The sequence below is a fragment of the Cetorhinus maximus genome, unplaced genomic scaffold, assembly GCF_964194155.1.
Source record: "Cetorhinus maximus unplaced genomic scaffold, sCetMax3.hap1.1 HAP1_SCAFFOLD_138, whole genome shotgun sequence".
NCBI classification, from domain to species: domain Eukaryota; kingdom Metazoa; phylum Chordata; class Chondrichthyes; order Lamniformes; family Cetorhinidae; genus Cetorhinus; species Cetorhinus maximus.
In genome coordinates this window covers 193,156-214,456 of record NW_027596135.1, presented here as the reverse complement: position 1 = coordinate 214,456, position 21,301 = coordinate 193,156, and the positions used below count along the sequence as shown (strand labels likewise).

The following is a 21,301-nucleotide window of genomic DNA, read 5'->3' as shown; positions in this document are numbered from 1 at the left end:
AGCAGCTTTTAGGTAAATCTGCATCAGAGCAGTGGGACTCATTCAAGAAGGGAACAGGGAGAGTACAGGGCCAACATATCCCAGTATGTTAAACATAAAGGGTGGGGCCAACAAATCCAGGGAACCCTGGATGCCGAGGGATATACAGCATCGGATAAAGAGAAAAAGGGAGGCTTATGGCAGATCCCGAGGGCTCAAAACAGCAGAAGCCCTAGAGGTGTATAGAATGTGTAGGGGGGAATTTAAAAAGGAAATTAGGAGAGCAAAAGGGGGGCATGAAATAACATTGGCAGGTAAAATAAAGGGAAATCCAAAGTTATTTTACAAGTCCGTTAAGAGTAAGAGGATAACTAGGGAAAGAGTAGGGCCCATTAAGGACCGTAGTGTTAATTTGTGTGGAGAGCTGAAGATGTAGGTAGGGTTCTAAATTAATACTGTGTGTCGGTGTTCACAAGTGAGAGGGACAACGTGGATATGGAAATCAGGCAAAAGGACGATGATATAATTAAAGGAATTAGCATAGAAAGGGAGGCGGTTCAAAGTTGTCTGGCAGGCTTAAAAGTAGATAAATCTCCAGGCCTGGATGAAATGTATCCCAGGCTGTTGAGTGAGGCAAGCACGCAATACTCTAGCTGTGGCCTCACCTGCATTTTTATATAGCTTCAGCATAACCTCCCCGCTCTTATATTCTATGCCTCGGCTAATAAAGACAAGTATCCCATGTGCCGCCTTAAGTACCTAATCTACCTGTCCCCCTACTTAAGGGATCGGTGGACATGCACACCAAGGTCCCTCTGATCTTCGGTACTTCCCAGGGTCTTATTTGTTCATCGTTTATTCCCGTGCCTTGTTTGTCCTGCCTAAGTGCACCACCTCACACTTATCCGGATTAAATTCCATTTGCCACCGATCAGCCCATCTGATCACCCCATCTATATCCTCCTGTAATCTAAGGCTATCTTCCTCACTATTTACCACCCCACCAATTTTCATGTCATTCCCGAACTTACTGATCAATCCACCTACATTCAAGTCTAAATCGTTTATTTATACTATAAACAGCAAAGGACCCAACACCAATCCCTGTGGAACCCCACTGGACACAGGCATCCAGTCACAAAAACACCCCTCGACCATCACCCTCTGCTTCCTGCCACACAGCCAATTCTGGATCCAATTTGCCAAATTGCCTTGGATCCCATGGGCTCTTACCTTCGTTATCAGCCTCCCATGCGGGACCTTATCAAAAGCTGTGCTGAAGTCCAAGTAGACTACATCAGATGCATTGCCCTCATCTACATACCTAGTATCCTCTTTAAAAAATTCAGTCAAATCGGTCAGACCTAAACCCCCCTTAATAAAACCATGCTGACTGGCTTCTCCAAGTGTGGATTAATTCTGTCCCTCAGAATTGCTTCCAATAGTTTCCCCACCACTGAGGTTAGACTCACTGGTCTGTAGTTCCCTGATTTACCCCTTCCTCCCTTCTTGAATAACGGTACCACATTGGCTGTCCTCTGGCACCTCTCCTGTGGCCAGAGAGGTATTGAAAATTATTGCCAGCGCCCCTGCTGCGTGCAGTTCTGGAATCCGCATTATAGGAAGGGTGTGATTGCATTAGAGAGAGTGCAGAGGAGATTCACCAGGATGTTGCCTGGGCTGGAGAGCTTTAGTTATGAGGAGAGATTGGATAGACAGGGGTTATTTTGCCTGGAGCAGAGGAGATTGAGGGAGGACATGATTGAGCTGTATAAAATTATGAGGGGCATAGATAGGGGAGACAGGAAGGAACTTTTCCCCTTGGTGGAGGGATCAATAACCAGGGGGCATAGATTTAAGGTAAGAGGCAGGAGGTTCAGACCACCCACACACACACAGCCCTCCCAGAGGTGGTGGGAATCTAGAACTCACTGCTTGAAAGGGTGGTAGAGGCAGAAGCCCTCATAACATTTAAGAAGTACTTGGATGTGCACTTGCGATGCTGTGGCATACTAGACAAGTGCTGGAAAATGGGATTAGAATAGTCAGGTACTTGTTTGACCAGCACAGACTCGATGGGCCGAAGGGCCTTTTTTCTGTGCAGTAGGCCTCTACGGCTCTAATGTAGCTGACTCTTAAATGCCCTCTGGAATGGAATGGCCCCAGCAAGCCACTCATATCAAGGGCAGTGAGGGATGGGGCAACAAACTGTGGCCTCGCCAGCGACGCCCACATCCTGTGAAAGAATAAAATAGGAAAAAAAAATTTCTGATCAGCAAATTCAAAATTGAATAATAGGCACCACTGTTGGGCACGTGCTCCCAATTCTCGTTTGCATGGAGTACGGCATGTGGAATTTAATCCTTTTGCGTGCTTGCTGTTAAAACAGCGAAGGCACCAAGCAGAGGCTGGAGCTTTTTTTTTTAAAAATCATTTCGGTGTTTTACTTCCTTCGGTACCGAATGGTGCTAGGTGCTTAAGTAAATATACACGGGCGAAATAAATGTCGTGTAAAGCGTTTCCAATTAAAAACTGATGTATCTGGAAAATACCCGTAGGCCACGTGTCTAGTCAGTGATTTCCAATGGGGGTAACAATGCTGTTCAAGGCGGCCTCAAAGAGCAAGCACGCATCCAGAGGCAATCTGTGGCAGTGGGGAGGCTGGACACACTGAGGCCTTCCACCAACCGGCACATGCACACTTGTGGTGTTAACAATTTTTTTTTTTTAAATATTCTTTCATGGGATGTCAGCACCGCCGGCAAGGTCAGCATTTGTTGCCTATCCCTAATTGCCTCTTGAACTGCATGGCAGGCTCGGGCCACCTCAGGGCGCAGTTAAGAGCCAATCCACATTGCTGCGGGTCTCACGTGGGTCAGGACGGGTAAGTACGGCAGATTTCTTTTCCTGAAGGGCGGTAGTGAAGCAGATGAACGATAGCAAACCGAGACGAGCTTTATATCCCAGACTTGTTCACTTTGAATTTAGTTCCACCAGCTGCTGTGGTGGGATTTGAACCTGTGTGGCCCAGGGCCTCTGGATTACTCGTCCAGTGACATTACCACCACGTCACCGCCTCCCCGATGCCTCGCCCACCCGTCCCCACGCAGCAACGAGGGTGAGTTTAACACCACAGCAGTACCGCAGGCACAGCTCATTCAAACAGATTGGAACAAAGCATTCAATGCATCTCCGATCCGTGGATGGGATTCTGGGGTGAGGGCTGTCTGTCCTATGAGGATTGAGCAGAATAGGGATTATAACCTCTGGGGTTTAGAAGAAGGGATGAAAACGAGATGCTAAATAGCATTTCCCTGGCCCCACTCCCGGCTGGAGAGTTGAGAACACAGGGGCCGGAGTCTCAGGATAAGGGGTCGACCATTTTAGACCAAGAGGAGAAATACCTACGCTCGGAGGGTTGTGAAGCATAGGAACTCTCTACCCCAGAGAGTCGTGGATGTTCAAGCCAATGAATATATTCGAGGCGGAGACTGACAGATTTTTGGAGACTAAGGGGAAATTGAGGGATATGGGGATCAGTAGGAAAGTGGAGTGAGGTACATGGTCTTATTGGAGTGCCCATATGACCTCCTCCTGCAGCTTTTGTTTTACCTCCTACCCCATCCTGTCAAATTAAGGTGCAAGCAACATGCAAAAAGCTCCCCAATAACCACCACCACCATTCCAGCGCACCCCCCACCCCCTCTCCAGTTCTCTCCCAATCGTCCGCCCTCACTAAGCCAGCCTTAGCAACTAGTTACATGAGGGTAAAGAAATGGCAGAATACAGCTCACTTCAGATCCTTACAGCCAGGAGCTTCCACCTCTCGTCAGTTTGGATTGTACGAAAGTCCAAATCCCAGGGCTGAAAGGCAGCTTTCTAGCCTGATCCAAAAAAAAAACACAAACCCAGCTTGCCCCCAAACACAGAAGCACTGAAAGGGGGGGGTTCTGGTACAACCGATCAATATTCTCACCGTGTCACTCCCCCACCAGCTGTCCTACAGCACTCGGCATTTATCGCACAGAGCTAAGTGTAAAGCCTGCAGTACTCACCTGCTTATCCTTTGGGATACTGTACATTTTGGTTAAGGACTCCATAATTTCAGAAGGGCTTTCAGACATCTGAGAACAGAAAGGAACGCCAATGACGAGAAGGCAGCGAGAAGACAGCACAAACACTCTTGCCCCAAGTTCTGAGGTGACCCTTCAAAGCCCACAGGCATTGACAGAGCGCCACAGGTAGGATACCCCGCTACCAAGTGCCAACCCAGCCCTGGGCCTGCACAAAGCAAATGCAGAACACCGCCCCCTCTCTACGCTGCCCCCATCTAGTGTCGCTCTTTCTTCTTACGCTGTCCCCGCCAACGGAAGCTCCATCTATACTGCCCACCCCCCCAAAACCACCCACACACACACACCCCCCCAAAACCGCCCACACACACACACCCCCAAAACCGCTCACACACACACACACCCAAAACCGCCCACACACACACCCCTCCCCAAAACCGCCCACACACACACACACACACACACACACCCCTCCCCAAAACCGCACACACACACCCCTCCCCAAAACCGCCCACACACACCCCTCCCCAAAACCGCCCACACACCCCTCCCCAAAACCGCACACACACACCCCTCCCCAAAACCGCACACACACACCCCTCCCCAAAACCGCCCACACACACCCCTCCCCAAAACCGCACACACACCCCTCCCCAAAACCGCACACACACACCCCTCCCCAAAACCGCCCACACACACCCCTCCCCAAAACCGCCCACACACACACACCCCTCCCCAAAACCGCCCACACACACCCCTCCCCAAAACCGCCCACACACCCCCCTCCCCAAAACCGCCCACACACCCCCCTCCCCAAAACCGCCCACACACCCCCCTCCCCAAAACCGCCCACACACCCCCCTCCCCAAAACCGCCCACACACACCCCTCCCCAAAACCGCCCACACACACACACACCCCTCCCCAAAACCGCCCACACACACACACACCCCTCCCCAAAACCGCCCACACACACACACCCCTCCCCAAAACCGCCCACACACACACACCCCTCCCCAAAACCGCCCACACACCCCTCCCCAAAACCGCCCACACACACACACCCCTCCCTAAAACCGCCCACACACACACACACCCCTCCCCAAAACCGCCCACACACACACACACCCCTCCCCAAAACCGCCCACACACACACCCCTCCCCAAAACCGCCCACACACACACCCCTCCCCAAAACCGCCCACACACACACCCCTCCCCAAAACCGCCCACACACACCCCTCCCCAAAACCACCCACACACACACACACCCCTCCCCAAAACCGCCCACACACACACACACCCCTCCCCAAAACCGCCCACACACACACCCCTCCCCAAAACCGCCCACACACACACACCCCTCCCCAAAACCGCCCACACACACACACCCCTCCCCAAAATCGCCCCCACATCCCCCCCACAAAACCGCCCCCACACACCCCCCCCCCAAAACCGCCCACACACAGCCCCACCACAAAACCCCCCCACATCCCCCCGCCCCCATCAACAATCTGCCTTAATCTCACCATCACGAAAGCAAGGCTAACAAGCGCCTTCCGGAAGTAGCAACCAGCTTTTAGAAAAGAACAGAAATCGCGACTCGAGGCCACGTAATCCACGTTCGTCGTCGGGTTAGGAAACGCGGTTGGGGAGGATGGGCAGAATGAGCAGCGCAGTTTCATCTTTGTCGTGCTCACTGTGAATGGGCCAGTACTGAGGAACAGGCCACAGAGTCCGCGGGGCCAGGCACACCCTGGCCGGGGTGCGGGGGTAGCCAACGTTCAGCAGTGACGCTGATTCAAAAGCGAGATCCCAGACCCGGCCCCAGTCACGGAGCGGACCGGGACGGGCAGAAAGGTGAAACCACCGTGAGAGTTACTCACGTGGCCCATCATCATTCAGTTACAGACGCCAACTGGGAAGGGGCCTTCGGGGTAAACGTACACTGCCAACATCTTTTTTCCCCCCCTGAGAAATAAAACACACCTGGAATCCCCCAGCACTAAAACCAAAATGTGTAGCCATACCAAACCAGTGTGGTGCTGAGCCACAGGGACAGAAAGGCTCCAGGTTCAATACCTGGTCTGTTACGAATCAGCCAAGGTGCTTGCCGTTCTCTTTTTTTTTAAATTCTTTCACGGGATGTGGGCGTCGCTGACTAGGCCCAGCATTTATTGCCCATCCATAACTGCCCCTTGGGAAGGTGGTGGTGAGCTGCCTTCTTGAGCCGCTGCAGTCCCTGTGGTGTAGGTACACCCACTGCGCTGTTAGGGAGGGAGTTCCAGGAGTGACCCAGCGACAGTGAAGGAACGGCCCCGATGTATTTCCAAAGTCAGGGTGGTGTGTGGCTCAGAGGGGAACTTCCAGGCGGCGGTGTTCCCCATGTGTCTGCTTTCTTGCAACTGGCCTCAGTGGCACTGCACAGGGGGAGGGTTGGAGAGGCAGACCTTCAGGAGGGCAACTCAATGCTCCTACTATCCAGCACAATCCAGTGGTTGGACTCCTGTAGAGGGGCTCGGCTATCTGCTCAACGCCCGTGACGTCAACCATTTTGGCTTTCAGACCAGACAAGCGTTTCCTTAGCAATTTACACACTCCCTCCATGCCCACTCCACACCCCACTTCACACAAAAGTGCAAGTTAGAAGCACTCACCTTATCTAACTGCTCTATATGAATGTAATGTAGTGTGTTGTTTGCTGTGGCCTGCAACAGAAGAGGTTACAAGACACGGGTTAACATGAGTTGAAGTAATGCAACGCAGCGCTCTGTTATACCGCAGAATGCAGCAGTCCCTCGACAAACTGGGAGCTGCAAATGATTTATAAAAAGCTGTGAACAGTGGGTTGTGGGGAGAAGAAACAAACCCATTCTGTTGCCCACCGCGTCAACAACATGAAGCAAAACCAATCTTGTCATGGTGTTTTATCCGAAGCTGTAGGGCTTCCTTTCAATAAAGTTCAAGTACCGCGGAAATGATTCAAAGGGCTGTCCTATGTGGAAAGTTCGAGTAGAATAGGGCTACGTGCCCTGGAGTTTGGAAGAATGAGAGAAGAGGACCCGGCAGGGTGGATACTGTTTCGCCTGGCTGGGGGGGATCAACAACACGGGGGGCGCAGTCTCAGGATAAGGGGTTGGCCATTTGGGGCTGAGACGAGGAGAGATTTCTTCAGCCCGAGGGCGGTGAACCTTCAGGATTCTCTAACCCAGAGAGCTGTGGATGCTGAGTCATGAGGATATTCAAGGCTGAGGATTGACAGATTTTTGGATGTTAGGGGAAAATCGAGGGATTTGTGGGGGGGGGGGGGGGGGGGGGGGGGGGGGCAGAGCGAGGGAAAGAGTGCAGGAAGGTGGAGTTACTGATCAACCATGCCCTTACGGAATAACAGAGCAGGCTCCAGGGTCCATATGGCCTACTACTACTCCTATTTTACATTATTCTTTACCCTTGGCTGCCCCCGCTGACCCCAAACCCAGTTTAATTGACAAAGAATACCTCCCCTTGTGGCAACTTGCACCAATTCTGCATCCCTAACATTACTGTCAGATGCCAAGCCAAGACACACTACTCTACTCTCGGGGCACGGGGAGTGAAGGGGGAGGCGCGTGACAGACAGTTTGACAGTGCCGGCCAGGGAGAAAAGGGCACACGATCTGCATGCTAAGGACTCTAAATCTCGCCATTATGAGATGTGCTGTTACTGCAATCGCTCCACCTTTTAAAAAAAAAGAAAAAGGGCATTTGCCTCAAAGTTATTGCCCCCTTGACACCCACCAGCCATTTTACAGATACCCACTGCACTCCCGGTTATTTGACCATTTGTTTCAAATCCGAAAGGAATCCCCGGATCATTGCTCACGGCCGGTAGGAGAACTCGCGGCCCTCCAAGGCCAGAAAAGCTTTTAAATCTAAAAGCATTCAGTGTCACGTTGCTGACATGAGATACCGCTGTGCATAACCCGTATGTCGCTTCGAGAGAGGAAGTCTGCTTGCTGTAAATAGGCACACCCCGAGGTTTAAGGTTTACCATGCTACGGCAGCCGTGGCACTCTCGGCTGAGTCAGAAGGTTATGGGCTCAGAGGTGGGGGCACAAAAACATAGGTTGACACTCCAGCGCAGAGCTGAGGGAGTGTTGCATTGTCAGAGGTGCCACCTTTTAGATGAGATACTAAACTGAGGCCATGTCTGCCCTTAAAGGCAGATATGAGATATCCCATGACACGATCTTGGCGGGTAGGAGCATTATCCCTGGTGTCCGGGCCAATATGTACCCCTCAATCAATTTATTCACTCATGGGATGTGGGCATTGACAGCATTTGTTGCCCAACCCTAATTGCCCCTTGAGAAGGTGGTGGTGAGCCACCTTATTGAATCGCTGCAGTCCGTGTGGTGTCGGTACACCCACAGTGCTGTTAGGGAGGGAGTTCTGGGATTTTTTTTTTTACCAGAACAGGTCTGTGTCATTATCACTTTGCTGATTGTGGGAGCTTGCTGTGCACAACAGTGACTGCACAAAACTCTTCACTGGCTCTGAAGCGCTTTGGGACATCCTGAGGTGGTGAAATGCAGTATATAAATGTCAGTCTTATTTCTTATTCTATGATGGTAGGCATTCCCCTGCAGGCAGGCTCTCTTATTTTTAACAAGGGCAGCAAGTCTGCATGCGTGACTTTGTGCGGTTTGAAACCTGAACACACAGCCGGCTTCAGGGTCCATCTGCAGCTGGGATTGTCACGGCTCTGCATCATCCACCAGTGCAGGAACCTACACCTCCGATCATTTGATGACCAGAGCCACATTTCCACTTCCAGATACGGCTCCACCCTTGATCCACAATGCCTGCATAAACTCTGCTCAGGAGGTCCAAATGCTGATTTAGTAGGGTCCTCCACAGCCACCACCCGCTCCCCAAGGCAGAGACTCAGGGGACGCAGTTCCAGGTGTTGGCTACCCTCCCATCCAAGCAACCTCAGAAATCTACACAGCAGTTCCTCAGGACAATATGGCCTACAGGCCTAAATTACCAGGACATGCTGCATAAGCGTAGTTTGCTTTCTCTTAAGAGTTCAGGTGGTTGAGGAGCGATCTAATGGAAAAACTGAAACAGATTCAATAGGGTAGTCAGAGAAACTATGTCCTCTAATGGCCAGAACAAGAGAGCACAAAAGGAGTGGAGGAGTCCTGGTACACAAATTAATATCAGTGAACAGGTATGGAAAATAATCAAACTCGTGGAATGCTGGCCTTTCTATCCCAAAGGCCAGAATACAATGGGGTAGAAGTCATGCCTCAGTTGTACAAAGCCCTGGTTAGACCACACCTGGATTCACTGAGCAGTTCTGGGCACCACCTTAAGAAGGATATTTGGACCTTTTGAAGGGAGTGCAGTGTAGATTGACCAGAACGATATCCGGACTCCAAGGGTTAAATCATATGGGGAGATGACACAAACTGGTGCTATACTCCCTGGGATTTAGGCGGTCAAGGGGCGACTTGAAGCAAGTTTTCAAGGTAATAATAAGGGGAACAGATAGAGTCATAGTCATAGAGTCAGAGTTATACAGCACAGAAACAGGCCCTTTGGCCCATCGTGTCTGTGCTGGCCGTCAAGCACCTATCCATTCTGATCCTATTTTCCAGCACTTGGCCCGTAGCCCTGGATGCTATAGCGTTTCAAGTGCTCATCTAAATACTTCTTACATGTTGTGAGGGTTCCTGCCTCTTCCCCCCTGACTCAGGCAGCGTGCTCCAGATTCCAACCACCCTCTGGGTGAAAAATCTTTCCCTCAAATCCCCTCACCTTAAATTTATGCCCCCCTGGTTATTGACACCTCCGCTAAGGGGAAAAGTTTCTTCCTCTCTAGCATATCTACGCCCCTCATAATTTTATATACCTCTATCAGCTCCCCCCTCAGCCTTCTCTGCTCTAAAGGAAAACAACCCCAGCCTATCCAGTCTCTCTTCATAGCTGCAACGCTCCAGCCCAGGCAACATCCTGGTGAATCTCCTCTGCACCCTCTCCAGTGCAATCGCATCCTCCTTATAGTGTGGCGACCAGAACTGCACACAGTGCTCCAGCTGTGGCCTAACTAGCGTTTTATACACCTCCAACATAACCTCCCAGCTCTTATATCCTATGCCTAGATAGAGAAACACTATTTCCACTGGTTGGGGAGTCCAAGACTGTGGGACTGGGGCTAGGAAGTTTAGGATTAGGAACACGGTCTAAAGATTAGAGCCAGAGCTTTCAGGAGTGAAAGCAAAATACTGCAGTTGCTGGGGACCTGAAATAAAAACAGTAAAGTGCTGGAAAAATTCAGCAGGCAGCATCTGTGGAGAGAGAAATAGTCAACGTTTCGAGTCCAATACCAAGAAGAGTCACGTCCTTCCCTGAAGGACATTAGTGAGCCAGATGGGCTTTTCCGACCATCGGCAACGGTTTCGTGGTCACCATCCGCCTTTTAATTCCAGATTTGCGTTGAGTTCAAATCTGACCACCTGCCGTGGTGGGATTCGAACCCCGGGTATGCAGAGCATCACCCTGGGTCTCTGGAATACTGGTCCAGTGACAATACCACTCTGCCACCACAAGACCACAGTGAAGGTTTTTTTGTTGAGTGTGAATATTAAGCCACATGGAGTTAAGGTCAGCTGTGATCTACTGAATGAGGGTACAAGGCTTGAGGGGCCGAATGGCCCACTTCTGTTCCTACGTCAAGGAGGGCACCACAGTTGAGCTGGGTCCTGCCCGCAACCGATTCTCAAACATGCAGAGGCCACCTAGAAATTTCCTCCTCCCTAACCGAGGCCAACTCCGGCACCCCTACAGCTACCCAAGCTTGAGCTGCATTCATTCAGCAGAGGCCAGGATACTAGCGGGGATCTAGGTCTGTACAACTCGCATCGGGCACTACTCCCTTTCCCCAATCGGCGAGGAAGGGAGCTCGGAGGTCACCCAGTCCTGAACTGAAAATATTTCCAAATTAAAGCAACTGGGGCCAAAGTGGAGGGGGGGGGAGAGCCCGAGTGTGGATAACCCTTTGCCGTCCTCGGTGTCAGAACGACTCCGCCGATCGCGCAAAAGGGGGCTGCTAAACCAAGGCGTTGTGTCTGCCCTTCCGGGTGGGTTCAAAAGACCCCACGGCTGGAAGAGGAGCAGGGAGCATTCGCTCCCTCGGCCCATATTTATCCCCCTCAGCCAACATTGCCAGGGCACCTTAACCGGCCATTCACCTCACTGCTGCTTGTGGGAGCTTCCTGTGCGCAAACTGGCCGTGACGTTTCCCTGCACAAGACAGCGGCTGCACTGCAAAAAGTACTCCCTCTGACTGTGGGGCACTCTGGGACATCCCCAAGGGCATGGAAAGGCGCTGGAGAAATTGAGAGTTCTGACTTGTCCTTTTAAACTAGTGTCTGCTCAAAATATTTTTGGGGAGAAAAAAACGAAACCTCACCTTTTTGTCCAACTTCACCTCGGCACTTGGCTCTGCATAGAACTCAAAGTGTAGTGTTGTTGCACTAGGTGGGTATTTCTATATGAAAAAAGGACAAAAAAAAGAGGGAATTTAATACCCAATCTGCAGTTTTATGGCTTCGCTCACTCCTCCATGAGCTACTTTCTTTCGTGCGCTAGACATTTTAAATTGGCTAATGATGTTTAATTATGAAGCTTCTGTTGCCTGGAGTACCAAAGTGAGCCTGGCAAGGGCTGGCGGGGGATAGGGGCTGAGCCTCCCAATCCACCTGACATTGAATCAGAGGCTGGTGGAATCCCAGGGCCTGGCAAGACACTGGAAGTTGGGACTGGGGACGGGATGTAGAAAGCCTCAGCTAAAGGTGGCAGGTGAGCGGCGATTTCAGGTCTAACTAACATTCATGTGTTGGGATTTTCTTTTCCACCCACCCCACCCCCCAACCCTTTTCCCCATCGGTTTCAGGACCACGGTCCTCCTTTTTAAACAGGCGATTTTTTTAAAAGGAAAAAAAAAAGCACACAGTACAAAAACTTCAGTACACCTGCACGGCAGAGTGTGCTAGGCACCAACTCTTGCTCATTTCCCAGGGCTGCATTCCGTCATGTTTGTTGTTCTTTAACCGTACTGCATAGGGAAAAAAAAAATATATACACACACTTCATAACTGAAATGGGAGCGTCCTCACACTGCCACTCTGGAACACATCAAATGCTTACCCGTTCTACAGCCCTGTAAAGTGACACAGAAATTCTTTTGGCACTACATGGGGAGGCTGATGGGGGGGTGGCAGGGGCTTGGAGGAAGCTAAAGAGCAAACTAGCCTGGAAAGGATCACAAGGATGGGGCTGGAGTCACCCGTCACACTGCTAAACCTATGAACGGGTAAGCCAAGTTCGTGCGAGGTCCCCCGGGGACAACAGGGGCCTTCCACAGCCCTCCCAGCAGCTGCCGATTCGAGTCAAGCCCGTCCCAATGGCCGCAGCCGTTAGCCCTGCCCTAGCCGGCTGGCCTCAAGACCACACGGCTCACACATGCCACTCGGGAACGGCAATACGCGACAGATTCAGGACGTGGGGGCTGGGAGGGGAGGGGAGGGGAGCGCACGGGAGGCAAACATCCTTCCATTTTTGTTTTGCTGGGGTATTAATTACTTAGTTTCCCCACACGGCCAGCTCCAACCTAGAAAGTCAAAGGAGAATTGAAGCGTATAGGGGATGCCTTATTTTTTGCTCAGGTCGTCACTGAACCAGATGCTCCACAAGGTCTTCCGTGTTTACGCCCGGCACACGCGGGAACTGGGGATTTGAGCGCGAGAGAGGCGGTTGCGTTTTACAAAACGATTGCGAAGTAAAACATGGATGGGCCTCAGTGTAACATTTAACAAATTGCCGCAAAATGGCACTTTATCCCCGTCTCTGCAAAAACCCAGCTGCATCCACTGTCCGCCGAAACAAGGACGGGGGTGGGGGTGGGGGGGGGGCGGTTTCTCCCGACTCCTCGATCCAGCATCAGAGCGGAGCGATACATTGCCTCCCAGGCGCAACAAAAAGGCTGCTTAGAGTAATTCTACGTGGCGCGACTGTAGGCTGTGAGGTGTGAGGTGCGCAGGGGCATCGGTACTGCTGCTCGTTCCAGTTCATTTCAGCCCGCTGAGCGACGCCTCCCAGTCGCGGAAATGCCCTTAACTTCACACCAGGGCGTTCTCTGGCCATCGGGTTTAATCACAATTTCTCCGTCACATCACTTACCGACATCTGTAAGTCACGGCAGCACTCTGCGAGGCCGAATCCATTCTCTTTTCCACCCCAGCTCTGTTGGGAGACAGATTGCAAATTTTGAGTTTTTTTTTTAAGAAAAAGAAAATAGGAAACTACGAGCTCAGGTAAAACCTTACTCCTTGATGGCGCAGTCCAGTGAATCCAGGGAGCAACTAAAAACCGCATGGATTAAAAAAATAAAATCACGGGTTCCAACCCCCCAACTGAGGGACGATCTAATCAAAGCTCTTAAGATTGATAAAAAGGATTCAATGGGATACAGAGAGAAAAAACACAATATGGTGAGGCTGACCAGAACAAAAACAGTGCAGAGAGCTGGGCCATTAAAGGGCGATGTCAGAAGACACCCTTTTCCACAGCAAGGCTAGTGGAAATCTGGAACACTCTGCCCCAAAAGGCTGTGAGGCGTCAGGGGGAAACAGGAGCCTTCATGACGGAGTTCAATAACTTCTTAATGGAAACAAGGCGCTTGGAAATGCCCAGCACGTCAGGCAGCATGGGCCTGAGTGGTTAACTCATTTCCAATTGAACATTTCCAACATTTGCTCTTTTTATTTATTTATTTGCTCGCTTCGATTTTGGTCATTTTTTCTTGTGTGTGAGGTAGAGGCGTCAAGGACGATTAAAATGGGGTCGAGGTACAGACTGGCTGCACAGGAGGATGATGTCTGGAATTCCTCGCCCACTGATTTCCTCATGACTTGCCACTGCCAAGAAGGATTTTGCCAGATGGCAAAGTGGAGAGCGACATGTGTGACACTGCACCACTCCCCCATTGCTGCACTGCGGCATCAACCTGGGCTTTTTTTTTAAAAATGTATAACATGGTGGCAGCATAACGGACTAGCAATCCAGAGCCCCAGGCTAATGCTCTGTGGACATGGGTTCAAATCCCACCACAGCAGCTACTGGAATTTCAATTCAATTAACAAATGCAGAATTGAAAGCTAGTCTCAGTAACGGTGACCATAAAACTATCCCCGATTGTCCCATCTGGTTCACCCAACGTCCTTTAGGGAAGGAAATCTGCTGTCCTGGCCCCGGTCTGGCCCACCATGTGACTCCAGACCCACAGCAATGTGGTCGACTCTTTTAACTTCCCTCTGAAATGGTCGACCAAGCCACTCAGTTCAAGGGGCAATTAGGGATAGGCAACAAATGCTGGCCTCGTCAGTGACACCCACATCCCACAAAAGAACAGGAAAAAATTCCTCCGGATTATTCCCCAAAGTGCAGCAGCACCAATCTGAAACTGTTATATCTCAACTGCGTGTTCATTTGCTCTTTTCGAAGATAAGAGTTCATGCCCCTTTCCCGACAGAGGATGCTGCTAGCGATCACCCAGCTGATCTGGATGAATCTTATGTCGGCCGACAGTACTTCAAGACATTTTAATGATGTAAGCCCCCACACAAACGCAAAGGCTGACTCGTCCCGCTGATCTCAGCTGTGCCGTTACAAGAAATAATACCCAACATCCCGGAGCGGTCAGGACAATCCATTTCCTGACCAGCTCAGCGAACACGATGGAGGGACGGAGAAACGGAAATCTGCCCAGAACATACCTCTGCTAAGTGCTGTAGCCTCGACAACAAAGGAGTCCTCTTATCGGATCCGAGTCTAGTAATATAATTGGATCTTTTGCTGAACACATACAGCAGATTTAGCACAGCCAGCACCACTTGCATGTCACATGATGCTAATAAAGTAGTCAGGTGCTGCAAAGAAAGAGAGAGGGTGGAGAGTTAAGCACATTCTATTCGCATTCCAGGACATGGCTTCAGTCCCAGCGACAACGCAGCTCTGGCGCTCACCTCGATGGAACTGTACAGGTGCCGCGAGAAGCTGTACTCAATGAGCAGGGCCGTGAAGTTTAAGACAGCCAGCAGGAGGGCTTTGAGCTGCTCGTTTTCTGGCCTGTCGCACACCAACATCCAGGACATGGTTTCCACAGTCTGCCCGGCGTCTGCCAGAATTCCATCGAACCGGTCCAGCAGGTCCACCCAGTGGTACAGCTCGCACTGAGAGAGAGAGAGAGAGAAAACAGGGGAGGAGATGGAGCAACTGTTCCAAACAAAAACTGCACACCAAGTGCTAACCTTCGGCATTTTATTGCTTCCCCACATCCAGTAATCAATAGAATAACTAAGTCAACTCATTCTTGAGGACAGCTCAACAGTTAAAAAATAAATTAGCCTGACCTTTTGCTTTGAAAGTGAAAGTCAGTTTTTGACAAATCCAAGACCTCTGGATTTTGGTTTTCCTGAGCAGAGGGAACCACAGAACGCAAACTCTGTAGCATCTGCTGTTCGGGCAGAAACCCCCCCCCTCCATGGTATTTAAAAAGTATTTAGACATGTACTTGAGGTGTCATGACCTACAAGCCTACAGGCAGCTGAGAAGTGGAATCAGGCTGGATATCCCTTGTTCAGCCAGCGCACTCACAATGGGCTGAATGGCTTCCCGTGCAATACGTTAAAAGACAGACAGACCAACAGAAGCAGTCTCTTCGTACAATCATGCATATTTATTCTGCAATCTTTTTAAAAAGATCCCATTACTGTACCAATTTCACCCCTCGTCACGTACGAGAGAAGAAAAAGACGCCTTTGACGGACACAAAGCTAAAAGCAAATATCAAATACAGGTGGGCTAGTGTGTGCTGCAGCAGAAGGACATCCACACTGAAGTGTGAAAACAGCAATCATTCCAGATTCAAGTGATAATGAACATTTGGCTGATGACGGAGGGGTAATGCACAAGATTCTGATTCAGTTTTGTCTCCTCAGATCATTTCGATAGGGGAGATGTGGAACTAAAGGCCGTAAACATTAGACAGACGCTAACGAATCCGACAGTGACGTCAGGACTTTTATTAAAAACCCAGAGAGTGGTGAGAATGTGGAACTCAATAGCACGGGGACTGACGGCAGCAAATCCCCCTAAATACATCCATGTTAAATCAAGTGCATGAGGGAGAATGGAACAGAAGGACATGTGGATGGGGTGAGATGAAGTGGAGTAGGAGAGTGCTTGTGTGGATCATAAACATCAGCATACTGTTAAGCAGTTGGGCCCACTGTTTTACTGTAAATCCTACGCAATTTACTACAGCAGTCCCCATACGAATACTGGGAAAGGGCAAGGAAAGTAGAATTAATAGGTGAATTAAAAAAGCTTAGCAAAATAATAAATAACATGTGCAAGGAATAAAGGGAATGAGGGGACGAAAATCAAACCAACCAGTCGTCAGTAGCAAAAGATTGCTTACTCTTATTCTTTCATGAGATGTGGGCGTTGCTGGCAAGGCCACATTTGTTGCCCATCCCTAATTGCCCCTTGAGAAGGCGGTGGTGAGCTGCCTTCTTGAACCGCTGCAGTCCATGTGGCGTAGGTACACCCACAGTGCTGTTAGGGAGGGAGTTCCAGGATTTTGACCCAGCGACAGTGAAGGAACGGCCGATATATTTCCAAGTCAGGACGGTGTGTGGCTCGGGGTGGGGGGAACTTGCAGGTGGTGGTGTTCCCATGTGTCTGCTGCCTTTGTCCTTCTAGGTGGTAGAGCTCGTGGGTTTGGAAGGTGCTGTCGACAGAGCCTTGGTGAGTTGCTGCAGTGCATCTTGTAGATGGTACACACACTGCTACCCCTGTGCGTCGGCGGTGGAGGGAGTGAATGTTTGTGGATGTGGTGCCAATCAAGCGGGGCTGCTTTGCCCTGGATGCTGTTGAACTTCTTGAGTGTTGTTGGAGCCGCACTCATCCAGGCAAGTGGAGAGTATTGCATCACACTCCTGAATTGTGCCTTGGAGATGGTGGACAGGCTTTGGGGAGTCAGGAGGCAAGTTACATGCCTCAGCACTCCCAGCCTCTGACCTGCTCTTGCAGCCACAATATTTATATGGCTAGTCCAGTCTAGTTTCTGGTCAACGGCAACCCCCAGGGTGCTGATAGTGGGGGATTCAGCGATTGAATGTCAAAGGGAGGATGGTTAGATTCTCTCTCGTTGGAGGTTGTCATTGCCTGGCACTTGGAATGCTAAAGCAATGAGGTGCAAGAATGGACAAAAGAAATAATTTTGGGTTGCTTACTTTGGGAGGACTTCAAGGCAAAGTGAGAACAGTTCAGATTTACCAGGATGCTACCTGGTATGAGGAAGCATAAAATATGAAGACATGAAAAATTTGGGCTGTACTCATTCAAACAGAGAAAATTAAGGGATGATTTGGAAGAGGCATTTGAAGCTGTGAGGGGGATGGGATCGAATGCAGAGAAACAGGCCCACATTCTGGTGTTGGTAGGGTTGAAAAGAAGTGGGCATAGATTAAATGCAAGAGATTTAGGACAGAGAGGAGAAACTTTAAAAAAACAAAATCAGCTGTGGAACGAACTACCAGAGTTAGCGATTGAAGCAGAAATTCATTAGGATAAAACAGACAAGGAGCTTGGTGTGTATAGTTTGGTTTGCGTTTCTGAGTACCTACGTGGCAAAAGTATCTCACTAACTGTAAAGTGCTTTAGGAAGCCCTGGGGACGTGAAAGGCGCTACAGAAATGCATGCCTTGTTTAAAGAGTTGAATACTGCTGAAAAGAGATGTCGCCGAGGTTTTTCGTCTTGCGATCAGGGCCAACACAAGAATGCAAAATCTCAGGCGATCACAAGAATTTATACTGCAGGAGGAGAGGGTGCTGACTGGTTGGCAAGTCAACTCTGACTGGTCGAGGCATTGCCATGGAGAAAGCAGAGAAGGAACTATAGGCTCCCCAAGCTCCTGGGTATTCAAAAATGTCACAAGGCTTGAACATGTTCCTTTTGTTTGCAGGGGACGGGTCCCTGCCTATGAATGTGCACCGCTTGTGTCGAAAACCTTCAGCAACATGCCTCTCTTTTCAGTAAAATAACATTTAAAATAGGTCATGTAGGTAGCTGGTGGTAAAGATGCACACCATAAAACCTTGTGAGGTACATTGCAAGGCCATGCAATCTAACATTTCAACCTCCAAAAAAAACAGACTGGGGCATTTCTGATTTAAATTCATCAGTGAGGCAACCCCATGCTGGAAACAGCCCCTTCTAGGGCAGGGCAAGCCAAGCAAGGAATGCCAGCCCAACTGTGCTGCCAGGGTTTCACATGTGGCTCCACAGGCTGTGCAGCCCTGTGTTAGAGCACTGGTTTCCACACAGACACAGACACACACACAGACACACACACACAGACACACACACACAGACACACACACAGACACACACACAGACACACACACAGACACACACACAGACACACACACAGACACACACACAGACACACACACAGACACACACACAGGTCGAATAGCTGAATTCCTACCTTTCCAATATTCCATGTCTTGATTTGCTGAAGTTCTGTCAGGAGCTGTTCGTCATTGCAGGCCTTCAGCTTATCAATCAGAGCTCGGCAGTCAGCAGGCTGCAGAGGATTAGAAAGAACACTTGCCTCAGTTCGGGAAAAATTCTGGCCTTTTTTTTCTTCAAACCAATTACCTCAAGAATTCAATTTAAAGAGAACTGGGGCCTAATCTGACAGAAAGTATTCCTCCCACTTTAAAAGCACCATCACATCAGCATCGACTGCTTACAGCAAATTTAAGGGTACAGCTCAAAGCCTCGCTGGGTAAATTATCTACCTGTGCAGGCGTCTGTCTTAGCCTCTCCCGGCTGGCTGGCTGACCAAAGCAACTGCAACAAAAACTCATGAGCCGCACCTGCAATTCCCCACCCACGAAGCATTCACCATCTTTCAGTCCAGCAGGTCTTTCAGCACCTTAGTTTCTGCTACTGAAAGATGTAGACTTTAAAACAAAACTGAGCCGTGGCTCAGCTATGGCACCTCGCCCCAAGTCAGAAGGTCCCGCTCCAGAGGTTTGAGCCAACTGAGGGAGTGTTGCTGCGACCACAGATGTCACCTTGAAAGACTGAACAAGCCCCCACAACCCCCCCGTCTCTCGCAACCACCACCAACGTCCCCCCCACCAAAAACTTGCTTTCTAATCTAGATGCAAAATATCCCATGGCACTACATGAAGTGGAGTAGGGGTTCTCTCAATGTCCAAGCCAACATTTACCCCGTGGAAACACCTGGTCTCGTAATGCATCTCACTGTTTGTGGGAACCTCACTGGGTGAAAACTGAGTGCCTTGCTTCCCCACGTTACACGCGACTGCGCTGCTAAAGGATTTTGTGGGCCGCGAGGCACTTTGCAACGTCACGAGGCGCTGCACAATTCGTCATTACGGACTTGCGTTCGGCGGAGGCCCACGTATTCACAAGTCGATCCTCCGGTTCAGAAGTGCCCGTGACGTGACATAGGCGCCCGTGACTCACTGGCCTGTTCAGAAACCCACAACTTGTCCACCATGCCTCACCAAGGTGGCAAGCAAACGTCCTTCGAAAGGACACAAGGAATAGGAGCAGGCCATTCAGCCCTACTCTGCCATTCCATGAAGTTATGGCTGATCTTCCACTTCAACATCATTATCCTCCACTATCCTCATATCCCTTGATGCTATTAATATGTAGAAAATCTATCATAGCCCTCTGGGGGGTAGAGCATCCCAAAGATTCACCACCCTCTGACTGACTTCATCTCAGTCCTAAGTGGCTCACCCACTATTATGAGACCTTGTCCCCTTGTTCTAGCCCTCCGCCCCCCACCACTCCGGACGACACACTCAGCACGTTTGCCACTGCAACTCGTGGTCCCAGCCAGATCAAGGCAGTGGAATCAGAGCCACGAAGGAGTTAAAATCCACTCTCACTGAAAATTCCAAGTTCAACTCGGCTTAGTCCAAACTGAATGTCATGTAGGGGATGTTAGAGGAAATCACCATGCCAACACATCCGAAAACAATACACCGATAATCCAAGAATCCCCCGCCAAGAGTTTGCAATGTATGCACGTCAGCAACGAAGCCAGCTTTCAGTGCAAGGGAAAATAGATTCTTAAAACAACTGACTGAACAATCTGAAACAGCTCGACTTCAATTCAAGGGAAAGGTAGCGTAGCGGTAATGTTATTGGACTAGTAATCCAGAGTCATGCTCTGGAGACACGAGTTCAAAACCCACCACGACGGGGGGGGGAAATCTAAATTTAATGAACTAAATCCGAAATAAAAGGCTGGTCTCAGAAATTGTGACTGTGAAACTACCAGATTGTTGTTAAAAACCCCATCTAGTTTTCAAATGCCCTTTAGAGGGGGAAATCTGCCATCCTTACCCAGTCTGGCCTACGTGTGACTCCAGATCTCACAACAATGCAGCTGACTCGCAACTGCCTTCTGAATTTTTAAAAAAATTTATTCATTCATGGGATGTGGGTGTCGCTGGCTAGGCTAGCGTTTATTGCCCATCCCTAATTACCCCTTGAGAAGGTGGTGGTGAGCTGCCTCCTTGTACCATTGCAGTCCATGAGGTGTAGGTACATCCACAGTGCTGTTAGGGAGAGAGTTCCAGGATTTTGACCCAGCCACAGCGAAGGAATGGCCGATATTTCCAGGTGTGGGGCTCGGAGGGGAACTTGCAGGTGGTAATGCTCCCATGTGTCTGCTGCCCTTGTCCTTCCAGATGGTAGCGGTCGAAGGTTTGGAAGGCGCTGTCGAAAGAGCCTTGGTGAATTGCTGCAGTGCATCTTGTAGATGGTACACACACTGTTGCCACTGTTCATCGGTGGTGGAGAGTGTGAATCTTTAAGGTGGTGGATGGGGTGTCAATCAAATGGGCTGCTTTGCCCTGGATGGTGTTGAGCTTAGAGTGTTGTGGGAGCTGCGCTCATCCGGCAAGTGGGGAATATTCCATCACACTCCTGACTTGTGCCTTGTAGATGGTGGACAGGCTTTAGGGAGTCAGGAGGTAAGTTACTCACCACAGGGTTCCTAGCCTCTGACCTGCTCTTGCAGCCATAGTATTTATGTGGCTAGCCCAGTTTAATTTCTGGTAAATGGTAACCCCCCTCCACCCC

At 50.1% G+C, this 21,301-nt stretch overlaps 1 protein-coding gene across 1 annotated transcript in view; it reads right to left on the bottom strand.

Moving 5' to 3' along the window:
- The window catches only part of huwe1 (HECT, UBA and WWE domain containing E3 ubiquitin protein ligase 1), a 231,924-nt gene that overhangs the window by 161,964 nt on the left and 48,659 nt on the right, over positions 1-21,301 (bottom strand). Inside the window, 7 exon segments of the mRNA XM_078534896.1 lie at positions 4,035-4,103; positions 6,708-6,758; positions 11,510-11,587; positions 13,279-13,341; positions 14,874-15,026; positions 15,123-15,329; positions 18,654-18,752. Of these exon segments, the coding sequence (XP_078391022.1) occupies positions 4,035-4,103; positions 6,708-6,758; positions 11,510-11,587; positions 13,279-13,341; positions 14,874-15,026; positions 15,123-15,329; positions 18,654-18,752 (720 nt within the window).